Here is a 23,164-nt window from a genome sequence, read left to right as displayed (position 1 = left end):
AATAATAATAATAATAATTTATTTTTACTGCAATAAAAATTAGTTTTCAAAATTTCGTGCCATATAAGTTCGCATGCGCAAACAATTTCAATTTTAAATAAACCGCCACATACCGACCAACCAGTGAACTCGCGCGAAATCAGCTGATCAGTTTTAACAAACCATGTTGAAAACTGAAAAGTGTCATGTGAAACATTTTGAAAAATTAACAAAATAATGTATTTATTTTTATTAAACGTAGCAAAAAAATAGTAATTAATAATTATGGGTTTCTTTGAAGATACGTTTGTTATTCTTGTAACACAGGTTAGTGTTTTACATTCAATATTTATTCCTAAAAAACCGATTAGATCCTAACCTAAAATTTCAAGCAAAGGTTATGTTTATTTTTTGTATTATTTACATTTTTTATGTATAATTTATCAATTAAACGTGGAAAAATTTTTGTTCATGTATTACATATTTATATTTTTAATATTACTTCTTTTGAACTAATTAATTTGATTAGTTTTTTTGCGTATTTTAAAATTGTACCTTTTTTACAATTTTTGATTATTTTTGTTTACGTGGATAAAAAATAGTTATTGCATATGTTGTATATTTTTTTTTTATAAGTGATTTATGAAATTTTAATGAGCATGTAAGTATTTGATTATTGTTTTTTTTTTTTTTTTTATTAATAAAGGTATTATAATTAATTGTTTGAATTTTTATTACGAGACATATTAATTTGGTGTTAAATATTTATAATTTCAATTAATTTTCATTCGGAACTTTAGTAAATTTGTTTTCAGGTTCTATTTTTTCTAGGAGGATGGGTTTTCTTTGTCAAAAAATTATTTCGTGATTACGAAGTTCACCATAGATTGGTGCAATTAATTTTTTCCACCACCTTTTCATTATCATGTACAATGTTTGAATTAATTATATTTGAAATTGTTGGAGTTTTAGATTCTAGGTAAGTAATATAAATTAATGGAAACTTTATATTTTGCACAAAATTATTAAAATGAACTGATTTATTATTTTTATTTTTAGCTCTAGATATTTTCACTGGAATGTCGGACTATATATGCTTCTTTTTATGGTGATCGTGTTAATACCATTTTATATTGCGTATTTTATTATCAGCAATGTTAGTTTTGGTAAGTTTTGAATTAAATATATAATTAAATTACTGTTTACTTTTATTTAAAAAATATTAATTGTTTCTAATATCGAAATTTGATTTACAGTGAGATTAAATTTGATACGTCCGTTAACAATGATGGTCTATCTTTTCTATCTTTATTTATTCTGGAAAGTTGGAGATCCTTTTCCCATTTTGAGTCCAAAGAAAGGAGTGTTATCCATTGAACAAGGAGTGAGTCGCATTGGTGTTATTGGCGTAACAGTAATGGCATTATTATCAGGATTTGGTGCTGTAAATTATCCGTATTCTTCCATGGCTTACTTTATGCGTCCTGTAACATATGCCGATGTTCAAGCAATTGAAAGGCGACTATTGCAAACAATAGACATGATAATTGCGAAAAAGAAGAGAATTGCTTTAGCGAAAAAGGGCCAAGTTGGTGATCAAACCGAGGGCAGATCTCGACTTTGGGGAATGTTACCATTAGGCGGCTTAACAGGAAGTCAAGAAAGTAATTTAATATATAATTTCAAATACTATTGTAATTTATAATAATAATTAACTGATTTAAAAATTTGTACTTATAAAATTATATAGAAGTTAAAATTTTCAGATATAAAACAACTTCGACAGGAAGTCACTGCCTCTGAAGAATTGTCTCGTCAACTTTTTTTGGAAGCACACGATATTCAAAATGCAAGAGAACGATTAGAATGGGCCGCCACATGGCAGGGGAAATATTTTAATTTTTTAGGTTACTTTTTCTCTATTTATTGTATGTGGAAAATATTTATTGTAAGTATTGAGGAGTTTATTTATTTTATTTAAACTCCGAAATTCAAGGAAATGATAAACTTATACTATTTTGTTTCTAGTCGATAATTAATATAGTTTTTGATCGTGTGGGTAAAAAAGATCCAGTGACAAGAGGAATGGAAATAGCTGTTCACTGGATTGGTTTCAATATTGACGTTACTTTTTGGTCTCAACATATCTCATTTTATCTCGTTGGATGCATTGTTGTCACTTCAATCAGAGGATTGTTACTAACATTAACAAAGGTAAAAAAAACTAAAATAATGGATTTTTCAGAATATGAATATTTTTATCTGATTATTCGTTTTTTCATTTTAGTTTTTCTATGCGATCTCAAGTAGTAAATCATCGAATATTATAGTTCTGATTCTTGCTCAAATAATGGTAAGTGATTAAGTTATTTTATGTGTGAATTAATCTAGATGAATTTTTTTTGAAAATAATAATTATTCTTGTTACAGGGAATGTATTTTGTATCCTCGGTCCTTTTGATGCGAATGAATATGCCAGCCGAATATCGCATTATAATAACACAAGTATTAGGAGATCTTCAATTCAATTTTTATCATCGATGGTTCGATGTCATATTTTTAGTGTCTGCTCTGTCTTCCATACTATTTTTATATTTAGCTCACAAGCAAGCACCCACCGAACGTGCATGATTTGAATGATAAGTCATGAATTTTTCCAAACTTAAATTTTATCCAGAACCCTTTTTTTGGTTTTTTTTTTCTAATCTCGTACATTCCACTCGTGATTTGTTTTGTTTTTAGAAAGCTTAAATGACACAAGTGAGAAAAATCAAAACATTTTTTTAAAAAAAAGACAATATATATAAACAATTTAAATGAAAAAAAAAATTCTTTTTAAACATAACATATTTTTTATTATTAAACTATTGCGTGTACTATGAGAGTTTGGCATGTATATAAAAATGTACATTAATGATGAAACACATTTACATAAATATTTTCAAACCTACGACGCTTAATTACGTACAGATATTTTTTTTTCTTTTCTTTTTTTATCTATAAAGCCTGTGAGTATCCTGAGAGAGTTTTGGAGTCTCGCACTATTTTATAATGATCACTTGATATTATTATTAATTCTGATGCAATATGTGTGTGGAATCACAGATGGATGAAATTTCACGTAGGCTGCTTTATTCGATTAACTGATACTTAATGAATAAAATAAAGAAGTTAAATTATAATGTTAATGAATTAATTCAATCGTCCATTCTTCTCCCATATTTACACCTGGTTTACGCACTACCAGTACGTTATTGTGTGGATTGTACTTTGTTTCTAATGTCACTTTGCCCATACCTGCAATTATTATTATTATTATTATTATTAACATTTATAAAAACAAAATTTACATGTAAATATTCAAAATGTTTACTTATTTTTAAAGATATATTTTTCAAAATTTATTTAATAGAAAATAATACTCACTTTTAGAAGTTAGCTGAGCTGACTTAATTCCTTTAGGTGGATTAACAATATCTATTCTCTCCAACCAACTTTTTGTTTTATAATTTGCTTTCTTGTCCAACATTTTCGATGTTAAATTATTTCCATCGAGAGATAGTTTTAAATAGAGATAATTTCCGTGTCGATATTCAAAACTAACTTCATCATCAATATAAAGTGTTCCAGTTGCTTTACCAGCATTATCAGCAATTACAATTAATGTATAAGGATCATTCTTCATAGCAACAGTGCTACGTCGTATCCTCATCTTCCTTGGAACGATAGATCCACTCTTTTGATAAACTGGAATTTTGTGTAGTGTCACAGGAACTGTGATAGTACTTTGTCTATGTTGTTGCATTGTATCAATGTCATACCAAGAAATTTTACCCTCTCCTGGTAAATAAACGTTCACATCAGTGACACTTGGTTCAGAGACTGGTCGCACGAGAATCGAATCACCCACCAATAATTCATCTTCAATTGTAAATGTCTCGGCCTCATTTGGATAATGTGCCCAAAGTGGTCGCAAAACAGGAGTACCATTAATTTCATGTTCTCGGAATAGTGTATACCAATATGGTAAATATGAATAACGTAATCTTAAAGCTTCGCGAACAATTTGTGTTACTTCATCGTTAAAAGTCCATGGCTCACGACGTTTTGTTTCAATATGTGAGTGTTGTCTGAAGAATGGAAGCCAAGCACCGGCTTGATTCCATCTGACAAAGAGTTCAGCATCGGGATTCTTAAAGAATCCACCGACATCAGCTCCACAAAATGAGATTCCAGAAATTGCGAGAGATAAACACATTGGAAAACTTGCTTTCAAATGACCCCATTCCGCCATATTGTCTCCTGTCCAAACAGCCGCGTATCTTTGTGTTCCAGCGAAATGAGATCTCGAAAGAATGAACGGTCTCAAGGAGCGGTTTGATCTTCTCAATAGTGCCTCATACGTTGCCACTGTTTGCATAATACCATAGATATTGTGAACATCTCGATGTTCCCAGCCACCGAAATGACGCATATCCTTTGGCATCGTTATCTCCGGTCCATTGAAGACACTTGGCTCATTCATGTCATTCCAAATGTAAACATCGGAAGTTGTACCAGGAAATTTATCAAAAGAATATTGATTCATATAGTATTCACGAACTTTAGGATCGAAAAAGTCGAGATATGATGATGATCCCGGCCAACACCATCCTTCATAAACTTTGCCGTCTTTGTCTTTAACATAAAGATCCATGCTTGTCGCATCATTATGAACATGATAGCCTTCATCGCGTTTTATATGAGGATCAATTATCACGACAAGTTTTCTTAGTTTCGATGTTAAATTCTGAATCATTTCAGTAGGATTTGGAAATTTTCGTTGGTCCCAAGTGAAATATTTTTTATTATCCGTGTATTCAATGTCGAGCCACATTACGTCCATTGGCAAGTCATATTTATCAAAATTATCCGCTATTTGTTGAACGTCTTGTTGATCATTGTAATTCCAACGAGACTGATGATATCCTAGTGAAAAAATCTGAAAAAGAACATTAGTGACCTTAAAATTCGTCCTAAGGGGAAATAATTATTAATTTCTTAAAATTTTACAATTTCTCACCTGAGGTAAAGGTGCAGTTCCCGTTAAAAGAGTATATTGTCTGAAAGTATCGAGAGGCTTTGGACCCATTAGGAAAAATACATCAATAACTCCCGATTCGGACATAAAGTGAGCATCGACCTGAGATTTTTTAGATCCGGTCACAAGATTAACGATACTCTCGACAACATTATTATCAGCGCTTGATAAAATATCAACCCACGTTTCTGCTGCATTATTCCAAAACACACCTGACGTTCTCTCTTTACTGAAATTTGTAATAATTAAAATTAATTTTGAGAAGAATTCTCAATGTGTAATTCTTTTTCTTTTTTTTATTATAGAAATTTGTCAAATTTATACAAACCCGTGTGCGTAGAGAACGGGAACAGCTCCATAAAGAGCCATTCTCTCATTAAGTTCATATTCAAATACATCCAAATTGTATAATCGGTAAGGTTCAGTTTGTTTAGTCGATTTGAGAGCAAGTGAGTCTGCGTGTTCTGGAATTCCATAAACATGTTCAGCTCCTGGAAAACTGAAATCTAAAGCAATTGCTTCTGGTCCTAATGGTTTTGTATCATGATGAGATTTAAAATTTTCCTCCCATGCTCCTTGATCATTATCAGCACCATCACCAGGATGTTGAGGTTGTTCATTTACAGTTTCAGGTACTTCAACAACCTCTTCACCGTCTTGTATTTGTTCCTGTTTTCTGTAATATTAATTTACTTAGTTCAAAAATTAATCAATTTTAAATTTTGTTCATGGAATAATTTTAGAAAAAAAAATTTTGCTCACGGTTCTGGTTTTTTTCGGATATGTTCAAATCTCATCAAACCTCTTGCATTTGTAGAAATGACAAGTTGATCCTGAGAATATAAATCGATTTTAAAAGGCCTAAAGTATATGATTGCTTTATTCATTCCACTTTTCACTGTTACGGATTCTTCTGATTTTTCAACAGCATCAATTTTTGAAAGTTGAGGTTCTCCCTGAAGAGAAATATCCACTTCGTACCTAGGATGTGCTGGTGATTTTTCATTAACATATAGCCTGAATGTATTATCACGAAGGGCAGTTAATTTTAGAATATACAAAACATCTGTATCATTATTATAAAGATCAGCACTCAATGTATTTTCATCGTTCGTCAATGTATTTGACAAAAGTGTATAAGGCGAATTTCCAGGTTCAACTTTTCGACATCGTCTGAAAAATTAAATATTCCATTAAGTAGAAAGAACGATTTATAATTTATTTTTTTACTTTAAAATTTGATACAATAATTTACCTGCAAAAACTGCTTTGTTCACAAGTTTTAAAATTATTTCTATCTACAGCTGATACCAGTACAGAACAGCATAGTATGAGAACTCCAATTCTAAAAGAAAAATATTATTTCATGAATTATTAAATTGAAATAAAATCTTTTAACACAAAACTAATACTATTAAATTATATTGAAATCTCATGTTTATAAAAATCATTTTATATATAGTTAAATTATCATGATAACTTATCGTGATTATCAATAGCAATAAAAAAATATCATTCTATTAGCAACAATATTCTAACAGACTTTGTCAAAGAGTATAAAAATATAATTGACCCTCGTGTTTATAAAGCGTGTTCTAAAATTAGATAATTTTTTGCGTTCGTTGGGGAACGATTTAATGATTTGAGCTCGGACTCTGCTATTAAAATAAATTATAAACCATACATCTACAATATCTATATCACGCCGGTTTTATATATTAAATTTGGTTAGCCTAGCCGGTGACACGTCAGCGAATACAAATTGATTGTTCAATTCCGTATAATACATACATATTTTAATTAAACAGATATAGATATCAATAGATTTGGATAATTGCAATAAAAATTAATTTTTCAAAATATATTTAAAAAAAATATTATTTTATCAAATAAAAAATAAATATGTTTCATTAAATTTTTGTTGTCGTTTCACAAAAACTTGAAATTTTATGCCATCTCAACTTACTGAGCGTAGAAAGCCATTTTGAAGTTTTTAGAGTTTATAGATGATATTCTTCTTTTTTTATACAACCATGATAACATTGTCTTTTTTAAAAAACAAACTTAAACAATAGCAATTATTAAAACTATTTAATTTGCAATAATAACTCTCTATTAACACTAATTTCTTCCGTTTGGGAAAACTACTTGTCACCATTTAAGAACTAAAGCGTCATTCTACGAGTTTTAAGGGAACACTCTATGTCTTTCTGTTTTACCGACAAATGATTTAATTCTTACCAATGATTGATAATAAAGATAATGATTTTTTTAAAATTTGTATTAACTAAAAGTTAAAATTATTTTATTAGTTTAAAAAAAAATTAAATTATTTTAAAGTTTATAAAATTTTTGTTTTGCATTAAATTAATATGAAATTTAATTTTAAACAAATTTTATATGGGATTTTTTTTAATTTTTTTGTTAAGATTTTGTGTAAGGAGAAAATGTTTATTCTACTTAAGATTGATTGTCTGACCAGTGTAGACTTTTACTACTAATAAACAATGAAAGCTTGCACCCTATATAATAATCTACGTTAATGTATATTGAATGCAAGATGGCGACAGTGTGATGGAGATATTTATGTAAATAATATAAAAAAGCTCAACGAATAAAAGTTAAAAATATTTTTTTCAGCTGCACAGATGTTACGTCTTCAATAGTCAACTGCTCACTCAACACTTGCAAAAAAAACAACCTATATTTGTAGACGTTCATAACTAGAGCGCCAGCCAATCAGCGTCTAAAATTACCCCCCACCAGAGTCCGAAGTATAAAAGCTAGCACTCCCCACCGCACGCACTCAGTTCCATCTTGGACGTCTTTAAGGAAGGATCTGCGTCACTTCAAAAAAAATTTTTCCAATTTTTAATTTTTCCATCATGGACTTCCCCTACTTTTTTGCAGTAGAAGAAAAGAATATAAGGACAAAAGAAATAAGAAGTTTTATTTTACAGGTATAAAATATGATTCTTTTGTAATTTTTTACAGGTTCATAACTTTTTTTTTGATTATAATTACAATCAGTAGGTGCAAACAATTTATTGTAGGAATTACTCTTGCACCTACTGTAGAACGACACAGGTATAAAATATGAATTATTTGCAATTTTCGTATCGTAAACAATTCGTTATGTTGTTTTGGAAGTAAAATTTCATAATATCGTTCAGTTGTACGTTTTTCCGTGTAAACATTGTTTTAAAAGATTTCTTAAGAAGATTTTTGTGATCAGTGAAATTTATCATTATTTACTATAGTATAGGTATAGTATTCAACTGTCAGTCACTTTAATAGGCAATATATAGTGGAGGGTGGTTGACCGCACTAATTATAGTATATACAGACTGTGTAGTATATACATGTGAGATGTACATCTCACGTGAAATTTGAGAGAAGATAACTAACTTACTTACTCTTCTATATATATATTCGTGTATTAGAACATAATAGCCAATAATATATAGTTTGATTAATACACAGTGACTATTATTCAAATATTATCTGATCCATTCTATTTATCCAAGATTTGCTTAATTGGGTACCAATAATTTATTTTCTATTAATTTTTTTACATTCTTATCGTATATAAGAAAGTATTATAATTGTTTTTATTTAACTTTTCCTAATTATTTTAAAGAATAAAATTAATTCTTTTCATAATATTTTTCTTTACGAATTTTCAGAATCAGTAATATTATACAAATATTTCTAATTCTATTACAGGAGGAGGTCATTCATATATGATTTACGTAACACACCGTAAAATGAGGAGAAGAAGAAGAAGACGACTGGACGTCTTATTTTCTGCTTCTACAACTCTGGTAAGTCATTTGTCATATATATATACAATTTAATATAGGATTTCAATATTTGCTTTATTTAAATATATACGGTTTAAAAAGGATATAGTAAATAATACCAATTATGGTGGTTCAACCATAACCTCAAATTAAAAATTTTTAGGAAATTTTTTTCTTTAATAAGTGAACATTTTTTTTTTACTTTTCGAAATATTTTCGAAACAATGAAAATGCTTTCTGTTCAATTATCCCAAATATTTGGTCTATAAATATTTAACAAAGAATTGTTAGAGTAATTTGAATTGTTTTGGTCGTTTAATTCATTATAGTTATACACGTAAGCAAAGTCCTTATTGTTTGATCATCTCTCTTCATCAAAATACTTTTCATGTAGAAATCCAATTATTTCAATTGTTTTCTCTTTCATTATATCAACATTCTGATTAAAGTGGAATAAAGTCATCCTCATTCTATTTAAATAAATTGTTACACAGTAAAGTGGCTATTCACTATTTCGGACTGGTGACAACCCTGAAAACCACAATCCTGTCCTGACTTATTCTCGAAATGTAGATTCTGATTTTCTTGAAATGTACAACAGTGTGGGACTGAAGGGTTTTGTAAAGCCATAGAAATAGGAGGGGTTGGAGTGTATTCAATACTATATATTGAATGGATGCAGGTGAATGGATACAATTCAGTTGAAAGCAAATACTCTTTTTAGTTAAATGTCATGAGATTATTTCAAAAGAAATGGAAATAAACTTTTAGTAATATTTGTACGAAAAAAATAAATATTTACCAATAAACGTGACATTAAAATATTAAGAAAGTTAAAAACTTCCGTTTCCATGAAAGAAATTTTACATTTAAGAAAAAAATTTAAATATATTACATGCGTTTTAATTTGAGAAAAAATAATTTTAAATTCCATTTAGAAATTAGAGAATCAAAGTTTTATTTTTATGACTTGAAAAAGAACTAAAAGGATATCGAATTTTGCGAGATGCTTTGATTTTTTACTTTTCAAACAATACTAAATTAAAATCTTGTTATATAGAACAATGTTACGTACCATCGAATGTAAAATTCGTTAAATTCTCTATCGAAATCCTTTATAGTATATTTTAATTTATTTTTCTTTTATAAAAAAAAAAATCCATTTGAAAAGTTTTCTATTCAAGTGAACCGAAAAAATACTTTATTTGTTATAATAAAAATATTTAGCTTTTATTTAAATAACTTTTTTATGTCTGAAATATTTTTTTTCGCGTAGAGAAATTAGAGATGATGAATAATAATTGAATAATAACGGTGAAAATTTATTTTTTTTTTAAACTTGTAATTTGTTTTTAAATTTCCTTACGAAAGTAGTCATTTCAGTTTACCTCTCATATATGTAGTTATGTTGAACGACTCTCGTGTTTTTATATACTCATATCTCAAATTCTATCATCATTATCATGATTAAAAACATATGAAATGCTTCAATAAATCCTTTTGAGTAAATGAGAAGTTGCGAACAACTGCGGTGTGAGAGGGTGTATGTAAGCAAATAAAATTAATAATAATAACTAATATAAGGTAAAAAAAAAGTGAGTATCCAATGAAATCCTTCAACAGAAGGGAGAATAAGAGGTTTGGGATATATAGATATATATTTAAACACAGTGGAGGGAAATAGTGAGAGAGAAAAAGATAAAAAGAGATAAAACGTGTGAAGGCGGAACACACACCAAGAAATTTCTTTGCATGAGAGTTTGTCGGTGAAGAGAGACTCTATATACGATGGCCGTGGACCTGGGGAGCGAGGAGTTGCCGGGAATGGTCCTGCGCGCAGCCTCCCTGTCTACCCCAAAGATTCCAGTAGTCGTGCGACAGACGAAAGTTGAGGAACGAGTGTAAAGCGCTCTGTCTCTCTCTCTTTCTCTCGTGTCGCGAGTTATAAAAAGCTCCTGTGTGCTTGGACCAAATACAGTATAGTGAATATGGTATTTTATTCTCTAAAAAGAATATATGTTTATAAATTTGAAATACATATATATATATATCTTTTGGTTGAAAGTAATTTGGTGATAAATTTGTGCGCGAAAAAAAATTTTTGTGGAGCCTGGATGGTCCGCATGGTCGCGTGTCTACCCTTCTATCTATCTCTCCTGCTGGCAAAGGAAAGCCGGTCCGACACGGTCGATAACGCGCGATATAATCACGTGCTTGCAACATATTCATGTATACGTTGATCCACAAAAAAAGGGGAAAAACCAGTGTCTTCTTTTACAAACATCTTTTCACCAATTTTCGTAGATCTGGAAATTCCATCTCCCTTTTCTTATAATATAAATCCGCCCCCGAGAATGTTCTGATATCCCAAAGAGATATATAAGAGAAGTGAGAGAGGGCGGACATGTTATGGGATTAGAGAATACATAGTGGTATTTCAAAAGACGATGGTTAGAATAGGAATCAGTTTCTGGCAATATATTTTATCTTACATAAGTTTTCATCAAAAAATATATGCGAATTTTTTTTTATGATTAATGTCGAAAATTTTAAAAAAGAATATGTTAGCGAAAAAAAAATTACTGTTATTTACAGAATGATGTTAATTATTGCAATCAAAAAAGAATAGTAGTGTTTGACATATTTAGTCACATAATAGTCGTATATAGTAATTAACGGTTTTTCAAAAAAAAGATAAAGAATCATCTCATATATGAAGAGAATGTAAAAATTGCTGAATGAATCTTTTTTTTTTATCACAAAAAAGAATTAAGTGCCTTATACCTATATTTCAATGTGATGGAAAAAGAAAATTCATTCGGAATTTTTTACTCCAGCAATCTATAAAATATGGTAGTTTTTTGTGAATTTGACAACGTAAGGGATAGAGAAAAAAGGTTGGGTTTGTTAGATTGTCGTGAAATTTTTGAGATTAATTCAATTTTGAATAAAAATCATTTGAGAATTTCAGAAAAAATTTAACAAAAAGTTTAAATTATGTGAATTATTTTAAAATTTTAACGATTGGCTTGAAAAGTAGCAAATTAAAAAAAATTAATTTAGCATTACTTTGAGAAAAGTTTTATTACAAACGCATACTTAAACTTTTTTTTTATCAAGTGAAACAGCCTGTTTTAAATTAAATCTTAAATATTGTTGTACATTTTTTTAAAAATAAATATAAAATTTTATTTTTTATCTAAACTACAAAACTAAAAATAATCCTTAATTGAAATATGCATGGTAAAATATTTATTATAAATTGATAATACTAATGAATATATTTATAGTTGAAAATGAACAATTAGCTAATACGCGCACTGTGTAGAACCATCATTCAATGGAAACACATAAATGATTTAAATAAATGATCCATTCGCAATTTATATGTATAATTAATTAATAAACTGTGGAACATATGTATTTGGATATATATTCGTGAAATTTCTTTTTACTAAATTGCGATATTTTATTAACGTAACGTCAATCGATTGGACGAAAATGCAATTAAAATGTTTCTGATGGTTTTGAAAATAAAATGAAATGTCAAAAAAATACATTTTCACCTGGTGTAAAATTGAGAAAAAAATTTTAATCTTTCACATTTTTCAAAAGCCAATCGTTGAGCAAGATTTTTATTAAATGAAATTTAAGTGACAATTTTAACTGACTAAATATTATATGAGATATAGTAAAATATCAAACTATGTTCAATTAATTTATTTTAAAATTCTCTGTAACTGTATTAAAAAGTATATAAAAGTCAAAATCCCCTTAACCTCTTAAATTAAAATTAAACTGTATGATTGAATTAGAATTCTAGTTTCATGTCTATTACAGTGCAAAAAGAAGTATCTTATTTTAAGATGTTTTAGTAGTGTTTTCAAGACATCAAGATATCTTAAACATCTTAATGTCTTAAAAACGCAACCAAAATATCTTAAAATAAGATATTTCTTTTTGCAGTGTACTATAAATAATAATGAAAAAATTCCACTAATCGTTGAATATAAAACTGTTAATTTTGTTATCATGTTTTGCTAATTATAATACTCAAAAATTTATGATCAATAGTTGCTAATACTTATATTAGTAGTAATTATTTAGTCAATTAGTCTAAAGAGATAACACAATTTGAAATAGTAATTTAACTAATCAGTGCGAAATTTAAATAATTAGTAAAAATAATTTCACTACTCTCTAAATCTGAATTAGTAAAAATGTTTACTAATTTAAATTAGTGACTCACTTTTTGCTTTAGAATTAGTTAAAAGTTACTAATAATTAGTAAAATTTTACTAATTGAGAAGCAAAAAGTGAGTTACTAATATTGGAATTAGTGAACATTTTTACTAATTCAGATTTAGAGAGTAATTTCAATTAGATTATAACTTTCCTTTAATTCAGATTAAATGAGCTTATTGATTATTAGTAAACGTTAATTGATTAACGAATTTCCACTCTAATTAAGTAATTAAATACTAACAATTACTATCGGTAATAACTTTCACAATTGCAAATTATCAATATTTGATAGCAAATCAGTTGATTTTTGGTAATTTAAAATATTTTCAATTCAACTTGTGATTTTTAAAAATTTATAATTAATTTAAATTTATTTTTATCTGATTTTTTATATTTATTTTATTTATCCTGGATTTATACTGGAATAGACAAATATTTATCTAAAATGATGAAGCTTAAAGTTATAATAATTTTTCTGCATTTTTATTTAATTTGAAACTAATTTTTAATTTAATCATATATACATTTAAAACGATATTAAATAATATCACAGATGAAACTAATCTAACTAATTCGCAATAGAAATGTTCACTAGTACACCTAATTCAATCAATGAATAATTTCTCATTTGATTATTAAATTCCAAATAATTCATATTCAGAAAATTATTATTAATTAATTAAATACAACATTTTTATTCAACACATTTATAAATATCAAGAATAAAATAAAAAGTAAAAAAAAAGTCTGGGAAAAAATTGTTTTGCTAGTTAGTAAATCTCGGTTGTAAAATTGAGGTTTCTTAGGGGACATTTTTTTTAATGACGCATCTTAAATTCAGTGTCAAGACGGTGTTACTACAGCGGGACTGGAATATAATAGAATTTTTTAGGATATCCGGAATGTATATAACTTCCTCGTTCTTTTCTTTCTTTGTTGAATTCTCGTTTTTCTTTTTTTTTTTTCTATATACAAAAGGTTGCTTTTTGGTATCTCAACACTGTCCTTTGAAAGGTTTAACTATGGTTGTTATAGGGTGGCTGGTGGGTGGTTGGTTGGTTTAAATTTCAACCGCATGCAAGGGTTCGCCTACGTGAGCCATTACACGGATCCACGAATCCTCACCGGTTAGATGAACGGTCACGGCCTACGGATGCAAATTTTGGCGCGTTTAATCCACCTATTTCCCACTGAGATTGCATCCGTAGACTGTAAATTCTGCTTTCGAATTCACATAATCATTAGAGTATAGCATGACAGTATAGAATATATATATATATATAGATACAGATACTATAGTCACTTTGGCTATAATTAATCTAATTGATTTGATTGCCTTCCTATTAATTTGTAGATTTTGAATGAACACTTGTGTGGTTTCGGATAATATGACCAAGTGGATTTCTGTATGCTTTTGTTGTCATTTGTATAGGAGATTTTCAAACAATTCCCGCATTTCAAAAAAAAAAAAGAGAGAATAGTAATTTACCGCACACGATTAAAAAGAAAGACAAATTGAATTTTATTTCAGTGAAACATGTTTTTCTTTTTATTTAACGATTTTTTAATTGAAAACAGATTTCTCATATTCAAGGCAAATAACAAGATTTTTTTTATTTTTTTCTTTTTAGTCAAAATCATAATTTTAAAAATCAAACCGCAATTTCGTTGATAAAAATTTCGATACCTAAAATACAAGTGTAAACTTTTGTTTGCAAAACGTGCACAAAAGTATAAATAAATTTTTGATATAAAAAAAAAAAAAAAAACTATACATGAAACTCATAACATATATTGCTTTTGTATGAAAACTTTCTTGCATACTACTTTTTAAAGTTATATTTTTAGTATGAAATATTAGTTTCATGAACTTTCTACTTGATTGAAATATTTTAGGAAAAAAATTGTATATAAAAATATGTTTGAATATAGTTGATTCTTCTTTGTTTATATGGTCGAGATTGTGGCTTTATATTGGATAAATAAATTTATAGTATTCATATTAAAAATCAATATTTTTTTTTAATATAATCAACTTCTTTTTAGTATATATACAAGGATATTATTTACAGAGATTTTTTTTCAACAGTAAACGAAATTTTTTATCTCTGAAATGCAGTTTGATTGCACTTTCATATATATGTTTACAAAGAAATATTTTTTTATTGAAATTTATATATAAAAATGAATTATTTAAAATTTTTCGATATAATTCATATTATATTAAATTAATAGTTGTAATAAACATATATTTTTCAACGAGAGTATTTATATATAAATAAAGAATTAAATCGTTTCTTTAGTGAGGTGTGAAGATTTCGTGAATTTCTCGTAAGCGGTTCAAAGTAAATTGACTTCGACACTGTTTACGTGATTAAATTCACCGATTGATCAAACGTTCCTTTTAGACGAGTCTCGTTTTCAATTGATTAAAAGAGCTCTAAAGAAAAGCTTTTCGTGGCTTTCGTTTATTAGAAATCACTTTAAAGCTCCTAGAAATCGGCTAAACTATCTTGTTATTTTATATAAATGATTCTTTTAATTGACATCTCACAATCATTTTAGTGATTTATCTGATATATTTAATGTATAACCGCTATACTAAAATTGAAGTATAAAACCATTTTTATTTAACTATTTTTCTATAAATTGTTTATTATATTTTGGAAAATTTATTTTTTGCAATATATTCTCTAAATTCAAACATGATTATGAACGTGTAATTTCGATATTATTTTGTTGGCAGTATATCGTAATCCCTTAGAAACGACGAGTCATTCTCAAGGGATAGTTAACATTGGTTAGAAATTGGGCTTGTTTTATTCTTCCTCCTCCCTGGAGGACAATTCTTGAAGAAAACTTATTAGATATGATATTTGTTCTGTAACTCCACAGACGAAGATGATAAAAACGTCGTTTAACAATCTTTGTCAATCATTTGCTTTTCGTTAAAATATATAAAGTAAAATTTACTCAACTTTAAATTATAATATTTATTTATAAAAAAAGTAAATATTTAACATAGCTCACGGTTTTCTTATTAAACTTTCTTTATTTTACTCTACTGACAATAAAATTCCAAAACGAACTTTATTAAAATATAAAATTCAAAGTGATGAAATTTTTGTTCTTTTTTTTTTTTAAATTTTATAGAAATCAAGTATTAAATTGTTGTCACACATTATTCGAACATAAAATATCATGTAAAATTTCGAAATTTTATTACATTCTGATATCCCTTGTATGATTTATGTTTTTATCGAAATACTATATTTTTAAAGTCAAAATTTATATATGTTTGCACATTGTAATTAGAGACTTTCGAAAAATAAATCGTAAAGTAAAAAATGAAATTTAATGAATAATCTTTTGAATTTTATATTTGTAATTTTAATTCATTACGGATAAAAAAAATAGAGAGAGAGTTAAAAATAATAACAAAGAATTGTTTGATATATCCACAATGTTAGTTCTACCTAGTTAAATTTGGTCTGAAAACTTTCGGGGTATGGAAGCGAATCACAGTCAACCAGAAAATCTCATAGGTAAACAGCTTTTAGTTCAAGTTGCTTAAAGCCCACCATAAATTACTTTGATATGAATATAATTGAATCTTGTTCTAACATAAGCGATGAAAAATTAAGGGGGAAAATAAAATTTTTTTAATCTAAAGATTGATGAAATTACACTACTGAAAAAAATGTAAAATGATTTAAAATAAATTTTTTTCAGTATATTTTAATGGATTTATAAAATAATTGAAAAAAATTTTTATTTTTCTATTATTTCGATTTGAAAATTTCTTTTAAGTTGAAGAACTTATTCTGCATAAAATTCCCTTTTTGTTATAGTAGAGACATTATTTTGATCGCAGTATATAGTATCGTTTTGTCTTGAAAAAACATTATTTTGTCTAGAGAAGCATTATTTGGTCTAGAGAAACATTGTGTTTTGTCTGTTTGGAGCATTGTTTGGTCTGGAAAAACATTTTTCCATTTCGTTGTTAAAGAAAATGAAATTCCTCTTTTCCGAGTGGTGTACCGCTTTTTAATTTTTCTCTTTTATGTCTGTCGTTTTCTTTCTATTTAGATTTAGAATAGAATGTATAAATTTTGCATGGGAGTATTTTCATGTTTAACGTGGGTACTAAAGGCCTGAAGTAAATTTACTTAGTATATGTATACATAGTGGAAGTATTTTCATTAGACAAAGTCTCGAAAAAGTAAAAGACAATCGGGGTATTTTTTTTTAGGGGGGGAGAAAAAGAGAGATTGAAAAGAAAAGTACAACTGGTAGACTGAGATGCAAAGAAACAAAGAAAGAGAGTAAACGAGAGGATGGTAAAGAAGTGCTTGGAAACATGTTTTCTTTTTTTTTTTTTAACCAAAAGCTCACTTTATTTTTAGGTAATCTGTCAGTTTTAACGAAAAACTAAAAGATTCATTGTGCATAATGTCTATCAAGCATCCAACTCGAACCTCAGAACATTATCGGAAGTGCTACAAACATTTTTCCATCGTGATTATAGTTAAAAGAGGTTCAATAATTGCATAGCAGCAAAAAAAAAAAAAGTTCATTAATTAGTGAAATACAATATTTTTCTGAATAAAATGCAATATTCTGAATTTTTTGTATAAGTCGTTAAATTCGAGGCGCAGATAACACGAATGAAATTCTTGCCTATTAAAATTGGAATGGCCAAGTGAAACATCGACCGTTTCCTGTATGTGGTGAATAGAATTGTTGGTACGGATTTGCTGAAATTTAATCGTCTACATCAACACGAATCGTATATTTTAACCCTTAGGAAATTATTACTCTGGTTGCCAAAAAAAAAAAAGTGAAGGAATGTTTTTTTTTCTTCTTACTGTGTCGGCTTATTTAATGTTTTGAAAGTGTGCGATTATTGACATATATTAATAGAACGTGCGGTAAAATTGAAAAGAATCAATAACCAGAATTGTTCAGTCGAAGTGTCGTTTATCTTTTTAAAAAACTTTTCGTTTCAAGAAGGAATAGGAAAGAGAGGGAGAGAGAGAGAGCTATATAGAGAAGTAACTCTAATGTTTCTCAACGACATGGGACCGTTAATGTTCTTAGCACTCGCGGCCTCCCTCTTGGGTTACTGCCAAACAGATGAAAAAGGTAAGGTATAACCCATAAGTCATGCACATAGCTTAAGAATTTCAAAGTTTTTGCCCTTTGAATGTAGATCAGACTTTTTGTTTTTCATATCTTCTGAAAAAAAATAGTCGCTTGTCGAATCTCGAGTTTTTTTTTTTTTGTTATAACTATAAAAAAATGTTTTTTTTTACTCGTATTAAGAGTATATTTTTTACATTGAGACATATAGCTCAAAATTTTTAATCTAAATTAAATATTTACAATATAAAAATAATTAATTGGGTAGTGAAAAATCATACCTATAATATTTTTATTGGCATATAATTTATGTATGAAAAATTGAAAAATCCGTTCATTTTATATGTAAATGATAATTAATAACACATATTTTTTATGAATAATTTTTAAATGTTTCCTATATATATTTTATGTTTTTTTTTATACATTTTATATTATATATGATTTAATAATTAATCATTCTCATTTCGTAATGATGTTTTTAAAATTTATTATACATATCTTTGTATAATTTAGAAAATGATAATACAGAGAATATTAGGTTTATAACAATAGAATTTTGAACAATAATATCTAAACAGTTATATCTATTGAGAAACATAATAATATGAAAATAAAAATGCATACAGTGTGGTTAGTTAAACAAGTGAACTAATTGCAGTAATTACAATGCTATTAATGGACTCTGTGTTTGAATCGTGGTTTTATAAATTAGTAATCTATTGTTATGCTCCATGAAACTGAGCTCTGCTTTACGTTTCAAACAATAAAGTAATTGCTAATTTAGAATAAATACTCGAGATGAAATATTTTAATAATGTCGAAAGCTTTTCTTGTAATTTCTCGAAAAAAAAAACATTAGGTATGTAATTAATTATTATTATACTTAAACTCCCGGAAAATGGGTAGTTAATTCTTTTATACATCCAGTAATCTTTTACGCGGAAAAAAAAAGTTTGATTCACTCTCTTTTCATTCATACTACTATAGCATAGGAGTTTCAGAAAAGTTTCGCCTTTCGGTTATAGGACATTAACTTTCTCTCTTGAAATTGTACCAAGAGCTGTGAAAATATTCTTCTTTCTGTGGCTCGAAAGGGCAAATGAAACTTGAAACTTTCCTTCCCTCGCTCTTGTTTTTTTCAAAGGGTTTACACATTTATATACCTCAGTGACTAACGCCACAAAATTATCGACTGTAAAAACTCGTACTTATTAGGAAACTAATATATATATATGCAGAATAATAAATATTTTGCTTATATGAGAAAAAGATACCATCTATTTTTCTCCCTTGATCCCTATAAATTCATCTTGAAAGCTATGAACGAGAGAGAATCTCCCCTGATTTAAATTTGCTTTGCAAATCGTCGAAAAGCTCCATCCCATCATTCTTCTAAATACCCACTGTTTTCTGATGAGTATTCTGAAAACTAAATTTCACTATATGTATTTTATATAATCAACAACCAAAGACAATATCGATTCTTTTTAATTAAGGCATTAAATTCACTTAAAAAATAATTAAAATTTGTTTAAATAGAAAAAGATATATTATTTTTCTTTTCAAAGAATATTTTTTAATTTAAGAAAAATGTTATTATTTTTGTGTTGAACAATGCAAAAAGGTACAAGACTTTGGGGTAAAAAATTTAAAAAAAAGAAAAAAAATACAGTAGTATGAAGAGGAAAAGGGATGGAGTGGTGGAGGCCTCGTATATATTATATTTCTTCAGGGCATAGCCGAGATTTTTACCTCTCCTTCTTTTCCACCCTAGTGTTTCGGTTTTAATTTATAAGGACTACTTTCCCTGACCTATTTATGTCAAAGTTCTTAGGGCAGTGATATGGAACACATAAAAATTACCCTTTTTTTTTTTGCTGCTTTTTAAGGACCCTTCAAGTGTATTTCTCAAGGAAAATGTATCCCTCTCATGTTATTTTGCCCTCTTCTCTTCTAAACGATTTCGTCTTGTAAGAAATTTTCTTTGAATTGAAAATGGTGACATAAACATACATCAAATTTAAAATGACGTTCTAAATATTTTTACAAAGTCGTTTTTATTTATCAAAATTTGAACTCTTCAAACATCTCTTATTTAAAGATGAAAAGATTTTATTTTTTCATCTTATTCTCAGAACCCACGTTTATTTTTGCAGTGAAAAATGTATATTAAACAAAAAATTGAAGGTTTAATTAAATTATTTAAAAAAAAATAAAATAAAAATTTTATTTAATTAATAATAAAAAAATATATATGTAAAATACATGTTTTTAAAAAAAAAAATTTGATGTGTAATATAATATTCTTCACTGTAAATTAAAGATTAATTTTCAATTTTAAACTCAAAGTTTGCAATGTTTATTTATCGAAAAACTGGAACAAACTCTTTTAATTGGAAAACATTTATTTTAACAATATTTTTTTTTTAATTCTTTCGTTTTTTTTTCTTTTATAATCCAGAAAATTTTCATCTTAAGAGAGAAGGAACTTTTTTAAAAAATATTATAAACAATGAAAGACTTTAAAAAGAAGAATTTAAAAAAATAAATAAATAAAAAAGGGTTTTAAAGGATGAAAAAGAATTTAAATTGAAAAATGAATGTATTCATGTGAATAAGAGAATAAATTTAAGTTAAATATATATAAGAGAATGGTCTTAAAAAAAATATGCAAATTTATATTTTTCAAAAATATGTTTTTAAATGTTATGGCAAATATTTTCGAGGCGCTATTTGTACGAATTTTGGTTTGAAATATTAAGTTTGATGTTAAAAAAAATGTTGCTACATTCCAAATTAAAGAGAAAAAGAAAAAAAAATACGCATTGAAAATTATTTTGATTATTGTATTGTATCTGTCGGCGCAATAGAGTCATTTAAATCGTTTGGATTCATGAAAACGATTGGTCGTGTTCACAGGAATTTTATGATTTTACGATACTGCACCATATAACTCCTGCGATAGTAAATTCGCGAAACTCGAGTGCACTGAAGTGGCAAAAAGCAAGCATTACACAGACCCCATCTAAAGTGACAATGATATTTTTCACTTACTTCTTTTTTTTTACTATTTTCTTTTTCGAAAAGAAAATTCCTATTAAAAGAAATCGCGGGATGTAAGAGCGACATATGTTTCTTTCTTTTAATCACTTTTTCCCCCTCAACAAGGGAAACGAGAGAGAGATTTTGTAGATTTAATGGTTCGAATGCGGTTATACCGTTTATATACTGATTTGAAAATGTTCTTAGATCACTTACTAAATAGAATATAAATAAACTCATCTCTAGAACTGCTTTATGAGTTTCTGAGTTTAATGATGACTATGTTGATGGAGGGTCTCCTCTGAAATTACATAGGGTGTATTTATGTCTTTTTTTCTATATAATATGTTGAATCATTTTATGTGATAATTATTTTTTTGTATAATATTTACTTGAAGTTTTTTCAACCAGTAATAATAGTAAAATAATTTTTTCAAGATATTCTGGATAAAACGTGTTGTGACGTAGTATAATAAAATTATCTATTCAAATTATCCTGAAAAAATTATTTTACAACAATATGATAGTACAATAATTTAATTATAGTTTGCTTCAACTTTTTAGGGCTTATTCCAATTTACTTCAAGAATTTTGAAACTTAAATCAACTTGTCTATAACTTATAATATATATATATATGACTTTATATTTTAGTTTTATTTTTCTTAATCATATTTTTATTACTTTTATTTGAAAATTTCTCTCAACTACTTTTCACTTCTTGTAGGGTACCCGCGTATCTAAAATTTTCTGACATTTTCGAAACTTTTTAAATTAAAAGTTCATATACGCAAAGATTAATGAGGAAATAGTTTCAATTAAGTACTATTAATTTTTCGCTGGTGTTCCATTTTAATTAATGAATGTCAGAGCCTGTTAATTCAAATTGAAAATAAATTATATAATGTGAATTTCACAGTTGTTTAAATTAGTATAAAACTTTCATGTTATTTTAATGGAAGTAAATAGTTTATTATTAAGCTTTACTGACCCATTCTCTCATAATTTATAAAGCTTTAATTCAGTAAAATGTGAAATAATATATTAAATATAGAAATATAAATAATTTTTTTAAAATAAAATTTTGATTATACAAATTTTTGAAAAATTTGAAAAATATTCTTTGAATTTTTTTTTTTTTTTTTTCTTTCTAAAAGTATCTGATTTATGTTAGGTTCAAAGATGACTCACATGAAACAACTTGACGTTGTATAGAACGTGAAAAGAATGACGGACATATTTATTAGCACGATGCAAGATTAATAATATGAGGGAGTTAGTGAATTTATAGCAAGTGCATTGTATGCATAGCGTTTTAATGGAGATTCTGCGATCATAAACTTTTATCACGTTAATTGCAACTTATACGCGCATAAATACAATTAGCTGAGATGTATGAGCTATTTTTAAATTCAAATTACATTTTTATAGTGATCATTAGTTTATTTTTAACTTCATTTTTGAAATTTCATTTTAATTTATAAATTGTTATTATTTATCATTATTTAATAAAAATATGTCATTATAGAAAAAAATGAAATGTGCGATAAAATGTTTTTTGTGATAAAAATATATTTTTTCTATTTATTAATTACATAATTATTTTCTGTTTGCAGTATCGTTTTATGGAGCGAGTTACATCCATTTACCGGTGCAAGAAGCAAAAGGTGCGACTGACATTAGCTTCCGATTTAGAACACACCTGTCGGACGCGATGATACTATTAGCTGCTGGAAAGACAGATTATTGTTTAATCAAACTTGAGGCTGGCAGATTAAAGGTTCGTTTCACTTCTTATTTCTCTCTATTTATAGAAACCATCCTCCTTAACACGCTTCAATTCTAACTTTTCGCTCGACACAGCTGCCGCA

At 27.3% G+C, this 23,164-nt stretch overlaps 3 protein-coding genes across 7 annotated transcripts in view; 2 read left to right on the top strand and 1 right to left on the bottom strand.

The window, feature by feature from the left end:
• Window positions 1–23,164, top strand: part of LOC127289601 (chondroitin sulfate proteoglycan 4) — a 59,118-nt gene that overhangs the window by 9,984 nt on the left and 25,970 nt on the right. For 2 of the 4 annotated variants that reach the window (XM_051317623.1, XM_051317622.1), the window contains exons 3-6: window positions 7,700–8,019; window positions 8,786–8,883; window positions 17,514–18,252; window positions 22,910–23,073. In XM_051317623.1, the coding sequence (XP_051173580.1) occupies window positions 18,171–18,252; window positions 22,910–23,073 (246 nt within the window). In that variant the 5' untranslated portion in view covers window positions 7,700–8,019; window positions 8,786–8,883; window positions 17,514–18,170. Of the gene's footprint in view, window positions 1–7,699; window positions 8,020–8,785; window positions 8,884–10,742; window positions 10,854–17,513; window positions 18,253–22,909; window positions 23,074–23,164 lie in introns of those variants that run through there. The other 2 variants (XM_051317626.1, XM_051317625.1) reach the window with 2 other exon arrangements.
• On the top strand, window positions 138–3,161 carry LOC127289605 (Golgi pH regulator). Of its 2 annotated transcripts, none has more exons than XM_051317630.1 (8): window positions 138–306; window positions 795–958; window positions 1,039–1,145; window positions 1,236–1,643; window positions 1,746–1,927; window positions 2,008–2,193; window positions 2,267–2,332; window positions 2,410–3,161. In XM_051317630.1, exons 1-8 carry the CDS (start codon window positions 265–267, stop codon window positions 2,608–2,610), a joined length of 1,356 nt encoding a protein of 451 aa, XP_051173587.1. In that variant the 5' UTR covers window positions 138–264; the 3' UTR covers window positions 2,611–3,161. The 2 variants fall into 2 exon arrangements, with proteins under 2 accessions (XP_051173587.1, XP_051173588.1); XM_051317631.1 differs by having other exon boundaries at window positions 151–306; window positions 811–958.
• On the bottom strand, window positions 2,809–7,237 carry LOC127289603 (neutral alpha-glucosidase AB). The gene is made up of 7 exons (XM_051317628.1): window positions 7,026–7,237; window positions 6,315–6,404; window positions 5,822–6,232; window positions 5,388–5,735; window positions 5,042–5,288; window positions 3,406–4,960; window positions 2,809–3,276 (listed from the first exon to the last, which is right to left on the bottom strand). The coding sequence occupies exons 1-7, from the start codon at window positions 7,100–7,102 to the stop codon at window positions 3,164–3,166; spliced, it is 2,841 nt and encodes a 946-aa protein (XP_051173585.1). The 5' UTR covers window positions 7,103–7,237; the 3' UTR covers window positions 2,809–3,163.

The sequence above is a fragment of the Leptopilina boulardi genome, unplaced genomic scaffold (assembly GCF_019393585.1).
Source record: "Leptopilina boulardi isolate dan_hultmark-lab unplaced genomic scaffold, ZJU_Lbou_2.1 LbouV2_48, whole genome shotgun sequence".
Taxonomy (NCBI): Eukaryota; Metazoa; Arthropoda; class Insecta; order Hymenoptera; family Figitidae; genus Leptopilina; species Leptopilina boulardi.
Note: the sequence above shows the minus strand (reverse complement) of the source record. Positions and strands in the feature narration are given on the sequence as shown.

Bases quoted from the DNA above. Each gene is read 5' to 3' on its own strand.
- LOC127289605 (XM_051317630.1), top strand. From the start codon at position 265: ATGGGTTTCTTTGAAGATACGTTTGTTATTCTTGTAACACAG. The intron at 1,928-2,007 runs GTAAGTATTGAG...TTTTGTTTCTAG, and splicing joins GTATGTGGAAAATATTTATT to TCGATAATTAATATAGTTTT. The intron at 2,333-2,409 runs GTAAGTGATTAA...TTCTTGTTACAG, and splicing joins TGATTCTTGCTCAAATAATG to GGAATGTATTTTGTATCCTC.
- LOC127289603 (XM_051317628.1), bottom strand. From the start codon at position 7,102: ATGTTATCATGGTTGTATAAAAAAAGAAGAATATCATCTATAAACTCT. The intron at 5,289-5,387 runs GTTTGTATAAAT...TACAAATTTCAG, and splicing joins CCCGTTCTCTACGCACACGG to TAAAGAGAGAACGTCAGGTG. The intron at 3,277-3,405 runs GTGAGTATTATT...TAATAATTGCAG, and splicing joins AGCTCAGCTAACTTCTAAAA to GTATGGGCAAAGTGACATTA.